We start from the raw sequence: 15,131 nt of genomic DNA on the forward strand, positions 1-15,131 counted from the left end.
ATGGAACGAAAAATTAAGACACTGTTATTTATTAAAATTTATGCTTTTGTGTTTTTAAGTTGGATATGTCATTTTTACATTTATATGGTTATGATAGTTTTATTTAAATGTGTATATATTATTTATAATTTTAGAGTTTTATTTTTTTCAAGATTTTATCTTAGTGTGAATTTATTCATTTTATTAAATAATAAATTTTTTCTTGCTTTTTCAGAGTAAGCAAAACAAATATTTGGTTGCGTGCTACAATCATCATAGAAAAATATATGCAAGAAACTATCGTTTACTGGCGAAATATAAACAGGATAAGGATTCAATTATTGTATGTTTAGAAAAAGAAATACCAAATAGAGTAAACGATAAAAAAAATATATCTAATAGTAAAAAATTGCTCTCAAGAGAAAAGAAACAGTCAAACGGAAGTTTCCCAATAAATGTAAGAGGCCATAAAAAAAATATGAAAAATAAATCTTGTATATTTTTAACTAAACAACATTCTCATATGGAAAAAAAAATATTCAAAGAGCTTGATTATGTAGATTTTCTTAAAAACAACAGAACAATAAGTGATAATACTTATAAAAAAATAATATATAAAAAATGCGGATTGCGATTTGCTTTACCTATATTTCTACTTTTAGTCTTATCAATATCATTCATGTTAGATAATTTTTGGGGATATGGGGTGTTTTATGGTTTTTTTAGATTAATAAGAACGTACTCAGGAGGCGGATGGATGAAAGAATTAACTTCAAAGTTGTGGCATTCCCCTTTTAGATGGTTATTTGTAAGTCAAAATGCGCTTAAGAAACCAGGTTGTACATCTGGAAAAATCTGTATAAATGGAAATATGGTTGCAGAAAGTTTTTGTGGATTTTTTATATATTTTGTACCTTTTATTATATTAGGTATCATACTTATTTTAGGGGTTGTTTATTACCATAAGAAGGTTAAAAAATATGAAAAAATTAAGTTTAAAAATAGATAAAATGAATTATAAAAAATATTTTTCTTTCTATAATGAAAACTTCAATATGAGCTAAAATGTGAATTATCTTGAATGGCACATGTGATATGTATGTTTATAATTGCATATATCTTATAAAAGGTTGTAGATGTAAATGGTCTCATTAATACACATTAGTAAAAAGAATTTCTCTTATTTCTTTGTTAATTTTAATGTTTTAATTTTTTCAATTTGTATTTATTGCTTAAGCTTAATTGATTATTTTTGACTTAATATATAGGATTGTGTATTTCCATCTATTCCTATGAAAGATATGTGCTTGTTTGTTGTAATTAATTAATATTAGGACAATTTATTTATTATGTTATATGTCTTGTGTAAATTTATATTTTAATTATAAATAATAATTCTTCATATTATTCTATCTTTTACTAGTCCAAAATGAATATTTGTTTACTTATTTTGGAAAACGTTTGATAAGAAATAAATTAAAAAAATATGTATCTTGATTTATTTTAAGTGACATGGAACAAATTTATTTTGTTGTATTGATGTAAATATATATATTACATAAAAGAAAACATAAAATTTATTATATAAAATACGTTTTTTAAGATATATATTATAAAGCAATTTTATTGTAAAGCGCTTTTCAAAGTATTTATAATTTGTTTTTGCATGATATAAAAAATAAAATAAAAATATATAATAAAATATCTTTATTAATTTTAGGGTACTTATAATAGTTCAATATTTTAGCAATTCTAAATATTTACAATTAAGTGGATAGTTACTCTGTTTTATAATTTTTGTATTTTTTTGAACTGTGGTGTTAATTCAGTATGGGAAAAATTAATTGTATATACGCTATATAGAATACATATAAACAAATATACTATATATATTTTTAATCTTTTATGTTATTAAAAGATTAAATTAATGAGTTAAAAGTAATGAATTCTTAATGTATAATATGCATAAATACAATTTTTTTCATAATGGTAAAACATTAAGTATATTTTTATATAAGTAAAAATATAAATTATCTTTAAAGGTAATAAAAAAATATATAATTTTTCTACATTTATATATTAATGCGAAATTATTTTTATTTTGTATTCATCTCAATTTTATATGTATATTAATATGTTATGTAAATAGTTAATATTATTTTGAAGAAGTATAAAAAAGTATGTAGTTTATATTGAAAAATGCTAATTAATTTATATCAATAATATTTCTTTTTTAAATGAAATGAAATTAAAAAAAAAAATTATTTATCTATAAACAATTCATAAATATATTACTTTGTTCTTTTTGATGACTTGGGTTTTAATTATATCTATTAAAAATATTTCTGCATTTTTTTGTATAAATTTTTTGTGTAATAATTTTATGTTAAGTATATGGAGGAATTTTTAAGTGTTAATAAATAAAAAAATACAGTAAAATTTAGTTATAAATGTAAAAGTATGCTAATTAATTTTATACTATAATAATGAACGAAAAAAATTGAAATATTTTAAATTCCTATATAATAGAAAACACTATCAAGTAAAAATACAATATATAAGTATAAATAACATATTTATAATATAGGCGTGCAGAAAATAATTCTGTATCTATAGATAAATGTAATAATGTTACGACGTTAATAAGAATATGTATATAAGATAACAATTCACCTTTGTTTTACATATTAAAGAAGTAGAAAAATAAATACTTTTTAAGAAAATTTATATATTTTCCTATACTATTTCTTAATTTATAAAAAACTGGAATATTTAAAAAAAAAGGTTAAAAAAATATTTTTAAATCATAAATTTAATTAAAACAAAGAATAGCTATTTATAATTAATTGTTATGAGAGTGTATATGTTGAAGCTTTCTAGTTTTTACTAATTAATTTTATATTATATATATGTATTATTTTACATTTTAAAATTTTGGTGCCTTATATTTAATATAAAAGTATTAGCTATAAGAATAAACGTTAAACGAGGAATCATCGTAGTAGATGTTGGTACATAAACAGGAATTTTAATAAATATCGTGACAAGTGTATAAATAATGAAAAACTATAAAAATACCATACTAATATAATTTGTATTGTTTTAAGTTTTTTTTATTATTTAATTATTTACTTGGATAAATAATATTTATTGAAGGGAACAATAACAAAATATTATATTTCAGGTAATTAAAATAATTTTCCGTGTTTGCCTGGTTTTCATAATTATCATTGTTCAGGTTACAATTCATAAGGAATATAAATATTTAGTTATAATATAATTTTACTTCTAAATATATTTTTAGTGCAGTATATATTGTTAATACACATATGTCAATTTATTATACTAAACATTTAAAATTTGTTTTTGACTTTATGTATTTCCAAAGGAATAAAAAAAAAATACCACTATCCTTAAAAAAATAATAATATAAAAACTAATAATTCATACATTTAAGTAATATACAATGTTATTCATTCTTATATGTCATGTAAATATTATACATTATATAAATTACATATATTTATAAATTTATTTCAATATAAGTATCATTAAACATATGTTTGTGCAAATAACATTGCTGAAACAATTTTATATTTAAGAATTTTTTTTTTTTTTCTTAGTGTATTACTATTTCCTCTAATTATATGTATAATTAAAACAAAATTATAAAATTAAATAGATTAACATAAATATTTTTAATTTAGAAATAATTATACATATTAATCTTAATTAAATATTGTAATTTTATAAAGTTATTGTACAAAAATAAAAAATTAGTTCGTATTTCCTTTTAGAGTACGTATTTTTTAAAATATTAGGCAGTGCATAAATTGTTCTTTATTTTAAAAACCTTATATCCAGTAGAATATTAAACTTAAAATGGAACTAATACATATGTTATAATCAAGGTAATACGATATATGGTTTCTTTCATTTAATGTTATTATTATTATTATTATTATTATTATATTATAATATTTGATTTAAAAAAACATGTTTTTCTAAAAATTAATGTTTACAAAATTAGAATAATACATAGGATTACATCCTTAAAATTTGCAATAATTATTTTAGTATACAGAGGGATATATTATATATATATTCTCTACATTGTGGATAGTGGATAAACTCGATATTTGAATAAAGAAGGCATAACATATTTATTTCTTAGTTTATTTTAAAATTTATTAATAAAATTATTATTTAGTTAGTACTCTACAATAAGTAAATTATATATTTTAAACATTTGTGAATAAATTTATATCATTTAGTTTTAATGATATTTATTTTTTATTTAAATAATATTAAGATAAAAATAATACAATTTGTTTTTAAAGTCATGTTACATTGTATACGTGATAAAATCAATTATAGCTATACATAGTTTGTAATGTATTTATGAAAGAATAGCAAATATAAATTTTTACATAAATATAGAATCTTTTGGTATTAGATGCATGTTCCATTATTATCAATTTGTTTCTTTTAGAATACATTTAAATATTAAATATCTATATAATGAATCAAAAAATTATGTTGTTCCTTTTTATAAAGATTTCTACATTTATACTTTTAACATGGATATTCCATTTTAACAGTGAATTGGTAGGATTACATAACTTGAATATGTTTTCCTTATTTACATTTTTAATGTTTTATTATTATTAATAATTTTTCTTAGAGTGAATTATTTATCTTTTAAACAATAAATATCTATATATTTTTTATTTTAGAGTACTTTTAACAAAATTATCGATAAAAACTATAACCTTAGTAAAAAATTAGATACAAGAAATTATCGATTACTGGCAAAATATAAACTGAATAATCATTCATATAATGTATGTTTAAAAAAAAAACTTGAGGATAATGAAGCAAATAAACAAAGAGATTTGTCTAATAATGAAAGGAGGATAAAAGAAAAAAATAAACAATCAAGCAGAAATTTATTAAATAAGGCCCAATACTATGTAGACGTTATAGATTATAATAATGGAATGTTTGATGGAAAAAATTTTCATTTTCAAAAGAAATGGATAAAAAAAAAAGATTATGATAGTTTTCTTGAGAAAAAAAGGAGAATATGTGACGTAGCTTTAAAAAAAATAAAATTTAAAAATTACGGTTATATAGTTGGTATGTTTTTTTTTTTTTTCTTTTTGGGCATAGGATTACCCATGTCATGCAAGTGTGAGATGGTAAGAGCAGGTACAACAGATACTAGAAGTAATAGCATAGATCTACAGATAATAAAATATATCAGTGATTTACTAGGTACAAAAAATGAATTACATGTTTTTATATTATTATATACAGTAGCTTTCATTATATTAGTAGTTTTAATTATAATAGCTACTTATAAGATCTTAAGAAATAATGAAAAATATCAAAAACTTAAGTTGATGAGAGAGTAACATGAACAACAAGGAATTTGTATTTTCAGATAAATTAATGATTAATAAGAATTATTATATGTAATATGTTTATTGTTATATACTTTATAGTCATACCTATTATTGATATAATTTTGTAAATATACATGAGTATAAGTTTTTATTTTTATACGAAAGTTAATAAATTATGTTTTTCGCTTTTTGAAGATTTGAATGTTTTAATGATTTTCATTTTGTATTATAAATTATTGTTGCAGTATAATTAAATATTATTGCTTAATATATATATTTGTGCGTTAAATTTTATTTCTATTGAAAATGTATGTATTTAATCAAAAGGAACATATAATATTAAAATTAATATAATTTTGTTAATTTTATATTATAATATATATATTAGATTAAAAATAACTGTGTTCCATTTTTTACGTTCTTCAATTATAAAGTGCCTATTGGTAGAAGTATTAAGACTAGTACATGTTTGGTTATATTTTAAAAATAAAAATATTCTTATCTTTATTTAATCGAAGTGAATGTATTATGTTACATTATATATATTTTACTCAGAAGAAAAAAGATAATATTTTTTATATAGAATAATGTTTATTAGAAAAATATTATAAAATATATTTATTACTTAAGACTTTTTAACAAATGTCTCTTTTTTTTACGGTATAAGTGAGGAATTATAAATATATAATAAAATAATAGTTTTTCTGTATAAAATTCTGCGTATGATATGTTATATAATACCTTCTGCCTTAGTAATATATCTAACCTTCTTCTAAACTACTTGACGTTATATGTTCATTTTGTTCATCTAAGCATTCCCATGAATTTACTATTCTTCGTAATGATTACAATATAAGTGTTCAGATGAGGTAACGTAGCTAAAACAAAATTACATATTCGTAAATGCAACACTACTGAAATAATAATTTTATGTCCTAATAAATTATAGAGATTATGAAAGTTCAATTATTATTATAATTGGAATAATTTATAATGTTAAAAAAACAAAAAATAAGAAAAATTCTGTAATAGTTGTTAATGTAATTATTGAAAATTTATAAATAATTTCATGTCTTTTAACATGGGTAGTTTTTTTTCTCATGATTGTTATTACTAATGAATTTCTTACAGGAACTTTGATTTATTTAGATTTAAGGGCCTCATGTTCATCATTAAAAAATTGTTAATATGATATACTTTTGCACTTAGTCATAAGTATTTTATAAGTAACATATTCAATTTTAATATTTTGTATTTGCATAAAAAAATTATTGCCATTTTGCATGATACATTTATATATATGAATATTTTATAAACAATAACATGTTTCACCATAGATTAGAAGATATTATGTATAAAATGTATTAATGTAACTTTTATGGGATTGTGAAGCATATACTATATATGACAAATTATATAACAGGATATCATTTTAAGTATTTTTTGTTTTATTGTAGAAGAAAAAAGCTTATGTTTCACAATATGAATTATATTGAAAATATAAAATATATTAGATTAAATAAAAATTTAATATTTAAATTAATATTTTTTATCTTTAATAGGGTATAGCTAGTATAAAAATGAAAATAATATTTTGAAAATTGAAATTTATATTGCTTTACATGTAACTTTATTATTATGCAATAAAATTTTTTATTAAATATAAAAAAGTTATAATGGTAAATATATGTGTAATTTATTGAGTTATATTATGCATATATATATATATATAAGAATACAATTGTCTATTAGCATGTATAATTAATAAGAAAATTTAAGTTATTACTAGGAAGTTAGAGTATTTGTTTACTGTTTTTTTAATTTAAGAATAACATAAATAATTCATACAGATAAATAATTATTTTTTAAGAAAAAGACTCATAAATATGTTTACAACAATGAATATTACTATGTGGAAAAAGTTGTGTTCATATGCAAATATTTACCATGATTTTATAATATATGCACTTATTTTCCATAAATTATTTAATAATTTTACTATATAGGTTATGGTAAAATTTTAATTGGTTTATCTTATACTATACATTAAATTATTAATTACCTAAAAAGTTGACATAATCCAAACATATTAAAACCTATAAGAAACTAAATAAGATATTTCACAAATGCAAGTCTTATAGTGAATTTAACTGAAAACAATATATATAGAATAATTTTAATTTTTTTGAGTATATTTCTTTTTTTTTTTTTTATTGTTTAAGTTATTCCTTAGAAGAGAAATATTTTAAGAGAAAAAAGATGAGTTCTATATTAGATGATCTATATTAAATTATTAATTATATAATATTTTTGTAATTTATAATTTTTCTTTCTCCAAAATATATAGAAATATAAATATGTTAATAGATAATAATTTTGCTGTTATAGATATATTTATCAATATATAGTTTTATGTACATTAATTTGTATTTCTAAAAACTGTTTTTAATATAATGTATATGTAAATGAATTAACTAAAAATTATTTATTTGTTCAAATATTATTAGCAGTAAAATTACGAAATCATACATTTTACAAAATTACTATTTTATTTTTTTCTTTATTATGTACATTTAAAAACGCGTATATAATATTCAAATGGTAAATATATTTCGTTAGAAATATCTATTACTTTATTATATTGTATACACAATTTTTACACCAATTTTAATTTTAATTTCCATTTTTTTTTATTTTTCTTTAAATTTTATTAATATATCTTAAGAAAGTATACTTTTTATTAAAATAAAAATATATAAAGAGGAAATTTTAAAAAAGTTTCATTTAGAAGTACTGGAATAAATTAAACATAGTTATAAATTATAATTTATAAAATTTACTATACAAATATAAGAACTCCTTTTTTTTTAATTGATTTTAAAATTCATATTTTTTTAGTACATAGGTATCATATAATATTGATTTTTCAAATATAAATAAAACCGTAAAAATTACGATTTTTAAAATTAAAATTATACAATATTTGTAAAAAAGATTCTATTTTAGTTCATTATTAGTATTATTATATTATGATAATGTTTTTTAAAAATAATAAACTTTTGTTCCAAAATATAATGTTTATCTAAAAGTAATTATTAGTAAGGAAATATAATTATAATTAGCATTTAGTCTTTTAATATGCAGAAATTGTATAATGTACATTTTATACATTATATATTTTTTTTTAAAATGAATGTTTTCAATTATTGAGAACTCATATATTTTTTTTTAATTTATTTTGAAAAGGATTGGTATAATAATTATTTAGTTATTTTATTGCACTAAATAACAAAATAAAGTATTTTATATAATTATTAATACATTAAAATTATGTTATTAAATTAGTGTTTTCCTTTTGTGAATAATATTAAGGTTAAAATATATTAATTGCAATTTTAGAGTTCCGTTACATTTTCCATGTTGTAATATGTATTATACTTATTATATGCGTATTATTATTTTTTTATTAAAAAAAATATAGTGTCTCTTTTCAATGAAAATATATTTATTGTCAATATTTTGCTATTAGCAAGACATAATACTATATTAAAAATATACAGTATGAAAGTGAAATCTAAGCTACTCTTATTTATTAAAATCGAAACATTTCTCATTTTAACATGGATATATCATTTTAATAGTGAAGTCGTATGATATATTTTAATTAAAGATACTTTTGTTGTTCATTTTTGTGTTTTTTATATTTCTATTGATATTTCATATTACGATTTATTTATTTTTCTATATTTTGAATATTTCTTTTGTTATTTTAGAGTAACATTTGTAAATATTTGTATGAGAAGGACGTTATTGATGAAAAATTATGTACAAGAAATTATCGCTTACTAGCAAAGTATAGAAAGGAAAAGTGTTTAAATATCGCACATGAAAAAAAAGATATTCCATATAATGGAGAATACGAAAAGAAACATATAACTAAGAATGGAAGAGTGTCCAAAGGAAAAATTAAACTGCCAAGAGAATGTACCTCACATAATTCAGTAGGCTATAATCAAGTTGGGGAAAATAAATCTTCTGTAAACAATAAGGTAAATAACTATTCTGGGAAAAGAACGTTAGACAAAATATATTATAAAAATGTTCTTAGGTATTGTACAAATTCTGATTTTAAGTTTATAAAAAAATATATACAAAGAAAAGATAGTGAATTTTTTGTTTTATTTATTGTCCATTTAATAGTTGGAGTAATCTATGCACTATTATTTGGTTTATTTAAGTATACTAAGGCAGGTGAAAAGCAGATTATTAGAAATATTGTACCAATATATATATTATGGATTATTATTTTAGTAGGGCTTTTTTACATCTGCATAAAATATATAAAATATGAAAAGTTATTACGTATAAAGAGGGATATGTATTATACAAAGCATCTTTCTTAAAGTAAAATAGTATTTTATAATTATAAAAATCTACAATATCTTAATTGATATGCAAAAATAACAAAAGTAATTATAATTTAATAGGTTTAATATGTAGACCTGTAGGTGAAAGTTTTTTTTTTATCAGGAACTGTAAAATGTTACATTTTTAATTTTTTGTAAATTTGAATGCTTTATTCTTATTCACATTTTATATTAAAATATCTTTTTATTTTACAACAATATTGCAATTTATATATATAATTCTGTATGTAACAAGAAAATTTTTTTGAAAAATATATATAACTTGGTATATATATATAAAAGCTTATATAATTTTATTGTCATATGTATCAATTTATTTTTGTAAATATATAAAAAGACAGTATGGATTATTTCTTAACTTATTTTAGTAATAAATTTGTATTATCTGGAATACATAAAAAATTTATGAGTTTTTTTAATTAAGAATAAACGTGTCTTGCTATTAGTATGAAGAAACAAAGTGAATGTATGTAGTTGTATGGTTATATATATATATATATATATGTATTCTTTTTTTATAATTTTTTTTATATGTTTATAAATAAAAAATATATTATGAGCTGAATAAATATTATTACAATACATTTTTTTTTTTTCTTAAAATATAAATTTATTTTATAATAGCTAGGATTAAATTTAAAAAATAGAAAATCAATGAGACCTAATAAATAATATCATAAATGCAACTTCATGTAATATATGAAATAACTAATTTTAATTTTATTTTGATTAATTGTTATTTTACTATTATAATGTAATTTGTTTAATCAATAATATAATTTTCTTTGTAAGGCACAAAAATATATATCATATTTATGGTGTTTAAATAGTATAATTCATAAGCTTTTTTTTATTTATTTTAATAATTTTATTCAGAAAGATGCTTATTTTGAATTACAAATATAATTATGTTTACACATTTTACTTTACAGTTTTTGGTTAACAATAGGTTCAACTGTTTAATGTAATATGGAATATTATATATATTTTTTTTAATTGTTTTAGAAGGATATACCTTACTAATATTTATGTATAATAAAAAGAATAAATAATTAATAATTCAAATTGGTCATTTAATTTATGTTTGTTTTATATTTTATTCGTATATTTATTGAATTATATGTTTTCCAAAAGGAGCATTAACTTAACTTTATTCATTTCTTTATTTTTTTTGTTTTTTTTTTTTAATTTTTTATTTGTCAAATGTAGTTAAATGTTCATACTATATAAATGTGTTATATAACGTTTTAATATAATAGATTAATAAAAATATAAATTAATATTAATAAAGTACTATAGTAAAATCAGAAAAGTATTTTTGTAAAAAAATATTAGATGAGAATCGAAATTTCACTCATTTTCTTTATTCATTAGAATATATATTTTTGTGATTCTATTAGCATTAATAGAATAGATAAGAAGAATTAATAAACTAGTTGTTAATGTCAACGTACAATGGTTAATTAATGAAACAAAGGGAAAATAAAATTTTGTTTGACAATGTATGTGATATATTATCTTTTATTTTTAAACAATGCACTGAGATAAAAAATGTTATATATACCATAACTATATAACGTTAATGACATAATTGAATGGAAGAAGAATAATCAATTATTATAAGTAATAATGTATCTAGAAGAAAGAAAAATGTTAATATATATATATATACCTTTAATAATGAGATATACTTATGTTTTACACATTTAGTCAAGGCAAAATTAATTATTTCAAGGCTTAGATATTAGGTTAGTTCTATAAAAAATATAGAATACATATTGGTGTTATGTAATTTTTAGTAGAATTTTTTGTAGACGTTTTATAATTTTGCACATTACTACTTTCTTTCAATGAACGATAGGATTCTTATGTTTATCCTTTTATTATTATACTTATTTAATTTTGATTTAATTATGTTTTATAAAAATATATTTATATACTTATCATAAAATATAATGATGACAAAAGAGGATTTCTATTTTTATTCTTGACAAAATTAAACGAATAAATCTATAAATATTTCTATTAAATATATAGGGATATAAAGAAAATTTTAATAAAAATATGTATTCTGAAGGATTTATGAGAATTTGAATTAATTCAATTATTATTATTAAATTGGTTTTTTACATTTCTGTAATTTATTTCATAATATAACTAATAAACAGATTAGTTACAAATTTTCATGTGTTAACCCCGTTTTTATGAGAAAAAAATTTAAAACATTAAAATATTTATATTTAGTCTTACTATGAATAATATAAAAATAAATATAAGGATAGTTATAATATGGTGTATAGCGAACAAAAAGTTTGTAATTCTTTTTATTGCAATATTTTTTTTAAAATTTTAGATAAATATGTACGGGTATCATAAAACTTTAGATGACTTCAAATTAAAATGTTAATACCATTTATATCTTGTTTTTAGAAATTATTATTTTATTTTTATTATAATTTTAAATGTAAAAAAGAAAAATATATACATATATATATATATTATCACAATAGGATTACATTATACATCTATGCACAAGAAAATTGCTTACAAGTAAACATATATTTTAAGAAATTATAGTAATATATAATATAAACAAAAAGAAATATTAAAAAATAAAATAATAAAAATAATTAATTATCTTATTAAAATTCTAATTTTAACATTTTTAATTTCCCATGCAGAATTGTTCACATGTGTTTGCCTCATTTTATGTAGATCCCATGTATACATTTACAAGGAAAAATATACGAACTCTTTACACAACGGTTTAAACAGTACTTTTTGAAATATATGAAGTTATTAAAAATAAAAAATATATTAATAATGCACTACAATTTCCATCAGAATCTATGAAAAATAAAATTTATTGAATAAAAATTAGGTGCAAAAAGCTTGAATGTAGAATATCTTATATTTATTTAGTTAAATATCGTAAAAAAAAAAAAAAAGAGATTAACTTTTTAAATATATATTATTAAAACATGTTTAGAAAGTAAAATTAATGCTACGCATTTATAAATTATCTATAAAAAAATAATCCATTTTTTCATTTTTATTCTGTTTTAAAAATAAGATTTATTTTTTAAGATATAAACTGTCAGTATAAACTATACATATATTTATAGATCTTAAAAACGTTATTAACAATCTATATAATATATATATAAACCTTAGGAAAAATTATAACATATATAAAATATTTGTATACATATATTTATATAATTTTATGAAAAGTTTTATGTAATTTTGCTACCTTAAAAGAAAATTTGTATATTTATATATATATAACACGTACTTGAAGTGAACTATTTTGAAAAAACTACGATAAAAAAGGAAGAATTTTAAATATATTATTTCTTCATATATGTGATAATATTTAATTCATTATTTTATACATTTAATGAACTAAAAAAAAAAAAAATATATATATATAGTACATTTTTAAATTTTCACTATGAAATTAGCCGAGTAATTATGAATATTAATAAAACATTTAATGGCTTCAATAATTCATTTAGTTCTGATGACTTTGTAGTCTTAATTCATCAAAAAATTATAAATAATACACATTTTATAGAGACATTATTTTTTAATATATTTATAAAATATGATATATTATTTTCAAAAAAAAGAAATAAGAATATATTTAATGTATATTACAACATACATAGATTATAATATATTTCTCATAATTATAATTTTATAAAATAAATATTAACACTTATTTTTTAAGGTAAATAAAATTTGTTTTTATATGTCAAAGAAATAATATACGTTTACTTTGTTTAATTAAAGTCGAAATAAGTCATATTTATTATCATTTGAAAGATAATTATGAATTTTTACTATAAGATTAACCCAGAAAATCCTTGCATTCTACAAAAATATAAAAACATGAAGTATAATTTTTAGTTCGAATATAGATAAGCCATTATTCGTATACAATGATTTGTATTGTTCTTTTATATATTAATTTTAGTGCACAAAACTATATTTATTATAAGATCCTATTGAAATAGGAATATTATATATATTAAACCATAATATGCAATTAAAGTGAAAAAATAATATAAAATAAAATTTTTAAAAATATTATAACATTAATACTAACGAAAAAATAATTAATTTAACTTTTTTTTTCTTCTGTATTAAAAAGAAAAATTATACATACATGTATTTATAAAATAATAACAGTTATAAGTATGTTTTATAAGAATGTATTCCGTAAAAATATTATATATATTAGTTAATATTGGAAACGTCCTTACAGAAAAATATGTATTCTTTGTTTTTCATTTTACTCTGCCATCAACTTAATTTTTTTATATTTTTCATTATTTATTAAGAGCTTATATAACGCTATTACAAGTAAGACAGACAATATAAACATTAATATTCCAAATGACATTAGATAAAAATGATTTTTAGCTTCACCTAGGACATTTTCTACTGCTGACCATGCTGTTTGCAATTTTAATGCAGTTTTAATAAGCCATTCTCCTGCAGTTTTCAAATAGTTAAAATGTTGTAATATTGGCAATCCAATTGCGAACAAGAAAAAAAGGAAAGTAATAAAAGCTCCATATCTGTATTTTCTGAATTTTATTTTTTTTAAAGCTATATCACAAATTCTTTTTTTTTTTTCAAGTAAATCATCATAGTCTTTTTTCTTAATTAATTTTTTTTCAAAATGGAAGTATTTACCATCAAACATACCATTATCATAATCTATAACTTCTGTATAGTACTGCGCCTTATTTAATGGACTTCTATTAGATTGTCTGTTTTTTCCTTTGTTCCTATCTCCATTGAATGGTTTATCCTCTTTAAGATCTAAAGTATTTGAATCTTTATTCTTTTTATATTTTGCTAGTAAACGATAACATCTTGTATTTAATCTTCTACATGGTGTCCATTTCTCAATTAACAATTTGTTATTAGTTCTCTAAAAAAATTATGTTAATATACGTTATTTCATACAATAAATAATCTAATAATAATAAAAATTATTAAAAAAAATAAAACACAAAAAATATAAAATTTACAGAAATCCATATATAACATTATCATACTGTATCACAACAAAAATGACATATCCAACTTAAAATCATAAACGCAGAAATTTTGAAAAATAAGGTGGAATTAATTTTTTGTTCCATTGTATAGATTATTAATATACATATATATTCAGCAAGGGAAAAATTAATAACTATTTATTTTACTGCTTATTATGGGGGATGCTATATTTATTTTTAAAACAATTTGTTTTTATTACTTCATAAATATTTAATAAAATATATATAATGATCATGTATTT

At 18.5% G+C, this 15,131-nt stretch overlaps 4 protein-coding genes across 4 annotated transcripts; 3 read left to right on the top strand and 1 right to left on the bottom strand.

Annotated features, from left to right (window-relative positions):
- On the top strand, positions 1–988 carry PmUG01_07051400 (fam-l protein; the record flags this gene model as incomplete). Its single annotated transcript, XM_029004263.1, has 2 exons — positions 1–87; positions 215–988. 2 exons carry the CDS (start codon positions 1–3, stop codon positions 986–988), a joined length of 861 nt encoding a protein of 286 aa, XP_028860969.1.
- Positions 989–4,500: 3,512 nt separating this feature from the next.
- PmUG01_07051500 (fam-m protein) lies at positions 4,501–5,396 on the top strand (the record flags this gene model as incomplete). Its single annotated transcript, XM_029004264.1, has 2 exons — positions 4,501–4,587; positions 4,716–5,396. 2 exons carry the CDS (start codon positions 4,501–4,503, stop codon positions 5,394–5,396), a joined length of 768 nt encoding a protein of 255 aa, XP_028860970.1.
- A 3,552-nt stretch (positions 5,397–8,948) lies between these two features.
- Positions 8,949–9,790, top strand: PmUG01_07051600 (Plasmodium exported protein, unknown function; the record flags this gene model as incomplete). The annotated part of the gene is made up of 2 exons (XM_029004265.1): positions 8,949–9,035; positions 9,161–9,790. The coding sequence occupies 2 exons, from the start codon at positions 8,949–8,951 to the stop codon at positions 9,788–9,790; spliced, it is 717 nt and encodes a 238-aa protein (XP_028860971.1).
- A 4,321-nt stretch (positions 9,791–14,111) lies between these two features.
- PmUG01_07051700 (fam-m protein) lies at positions 14,112–14,973 on the bottom strand (the record flags this gene model as incomplete). The annotated part of the gene is made up of 2 exons (XM_029004266.1): positions 14,112–14,759; positions 14,887–14,973. The coding sequence occupies 2 exons, from the start codon at positions 14,971–14,973 to the stop codon at positions 14,112–14,114; spliced, it is 735 nt and encodes a 244-aa protein (XP_028860972.1).
- Positions 14,974–15,131: the final 158 nt, after the last annotated feature.

Source organism: Plasmodium malariae (assembly GCF_900090045.1).
Source record: "Plasmodium malariae genome assembly, chromosome: 7".
Taxonomy (NCBI): domain Eukaryota; phylum Apicomplexa; class Aconoidasida; order Haemosporida; family Plasmodiidae; genus Plasmodium; species Plasmodium malariae.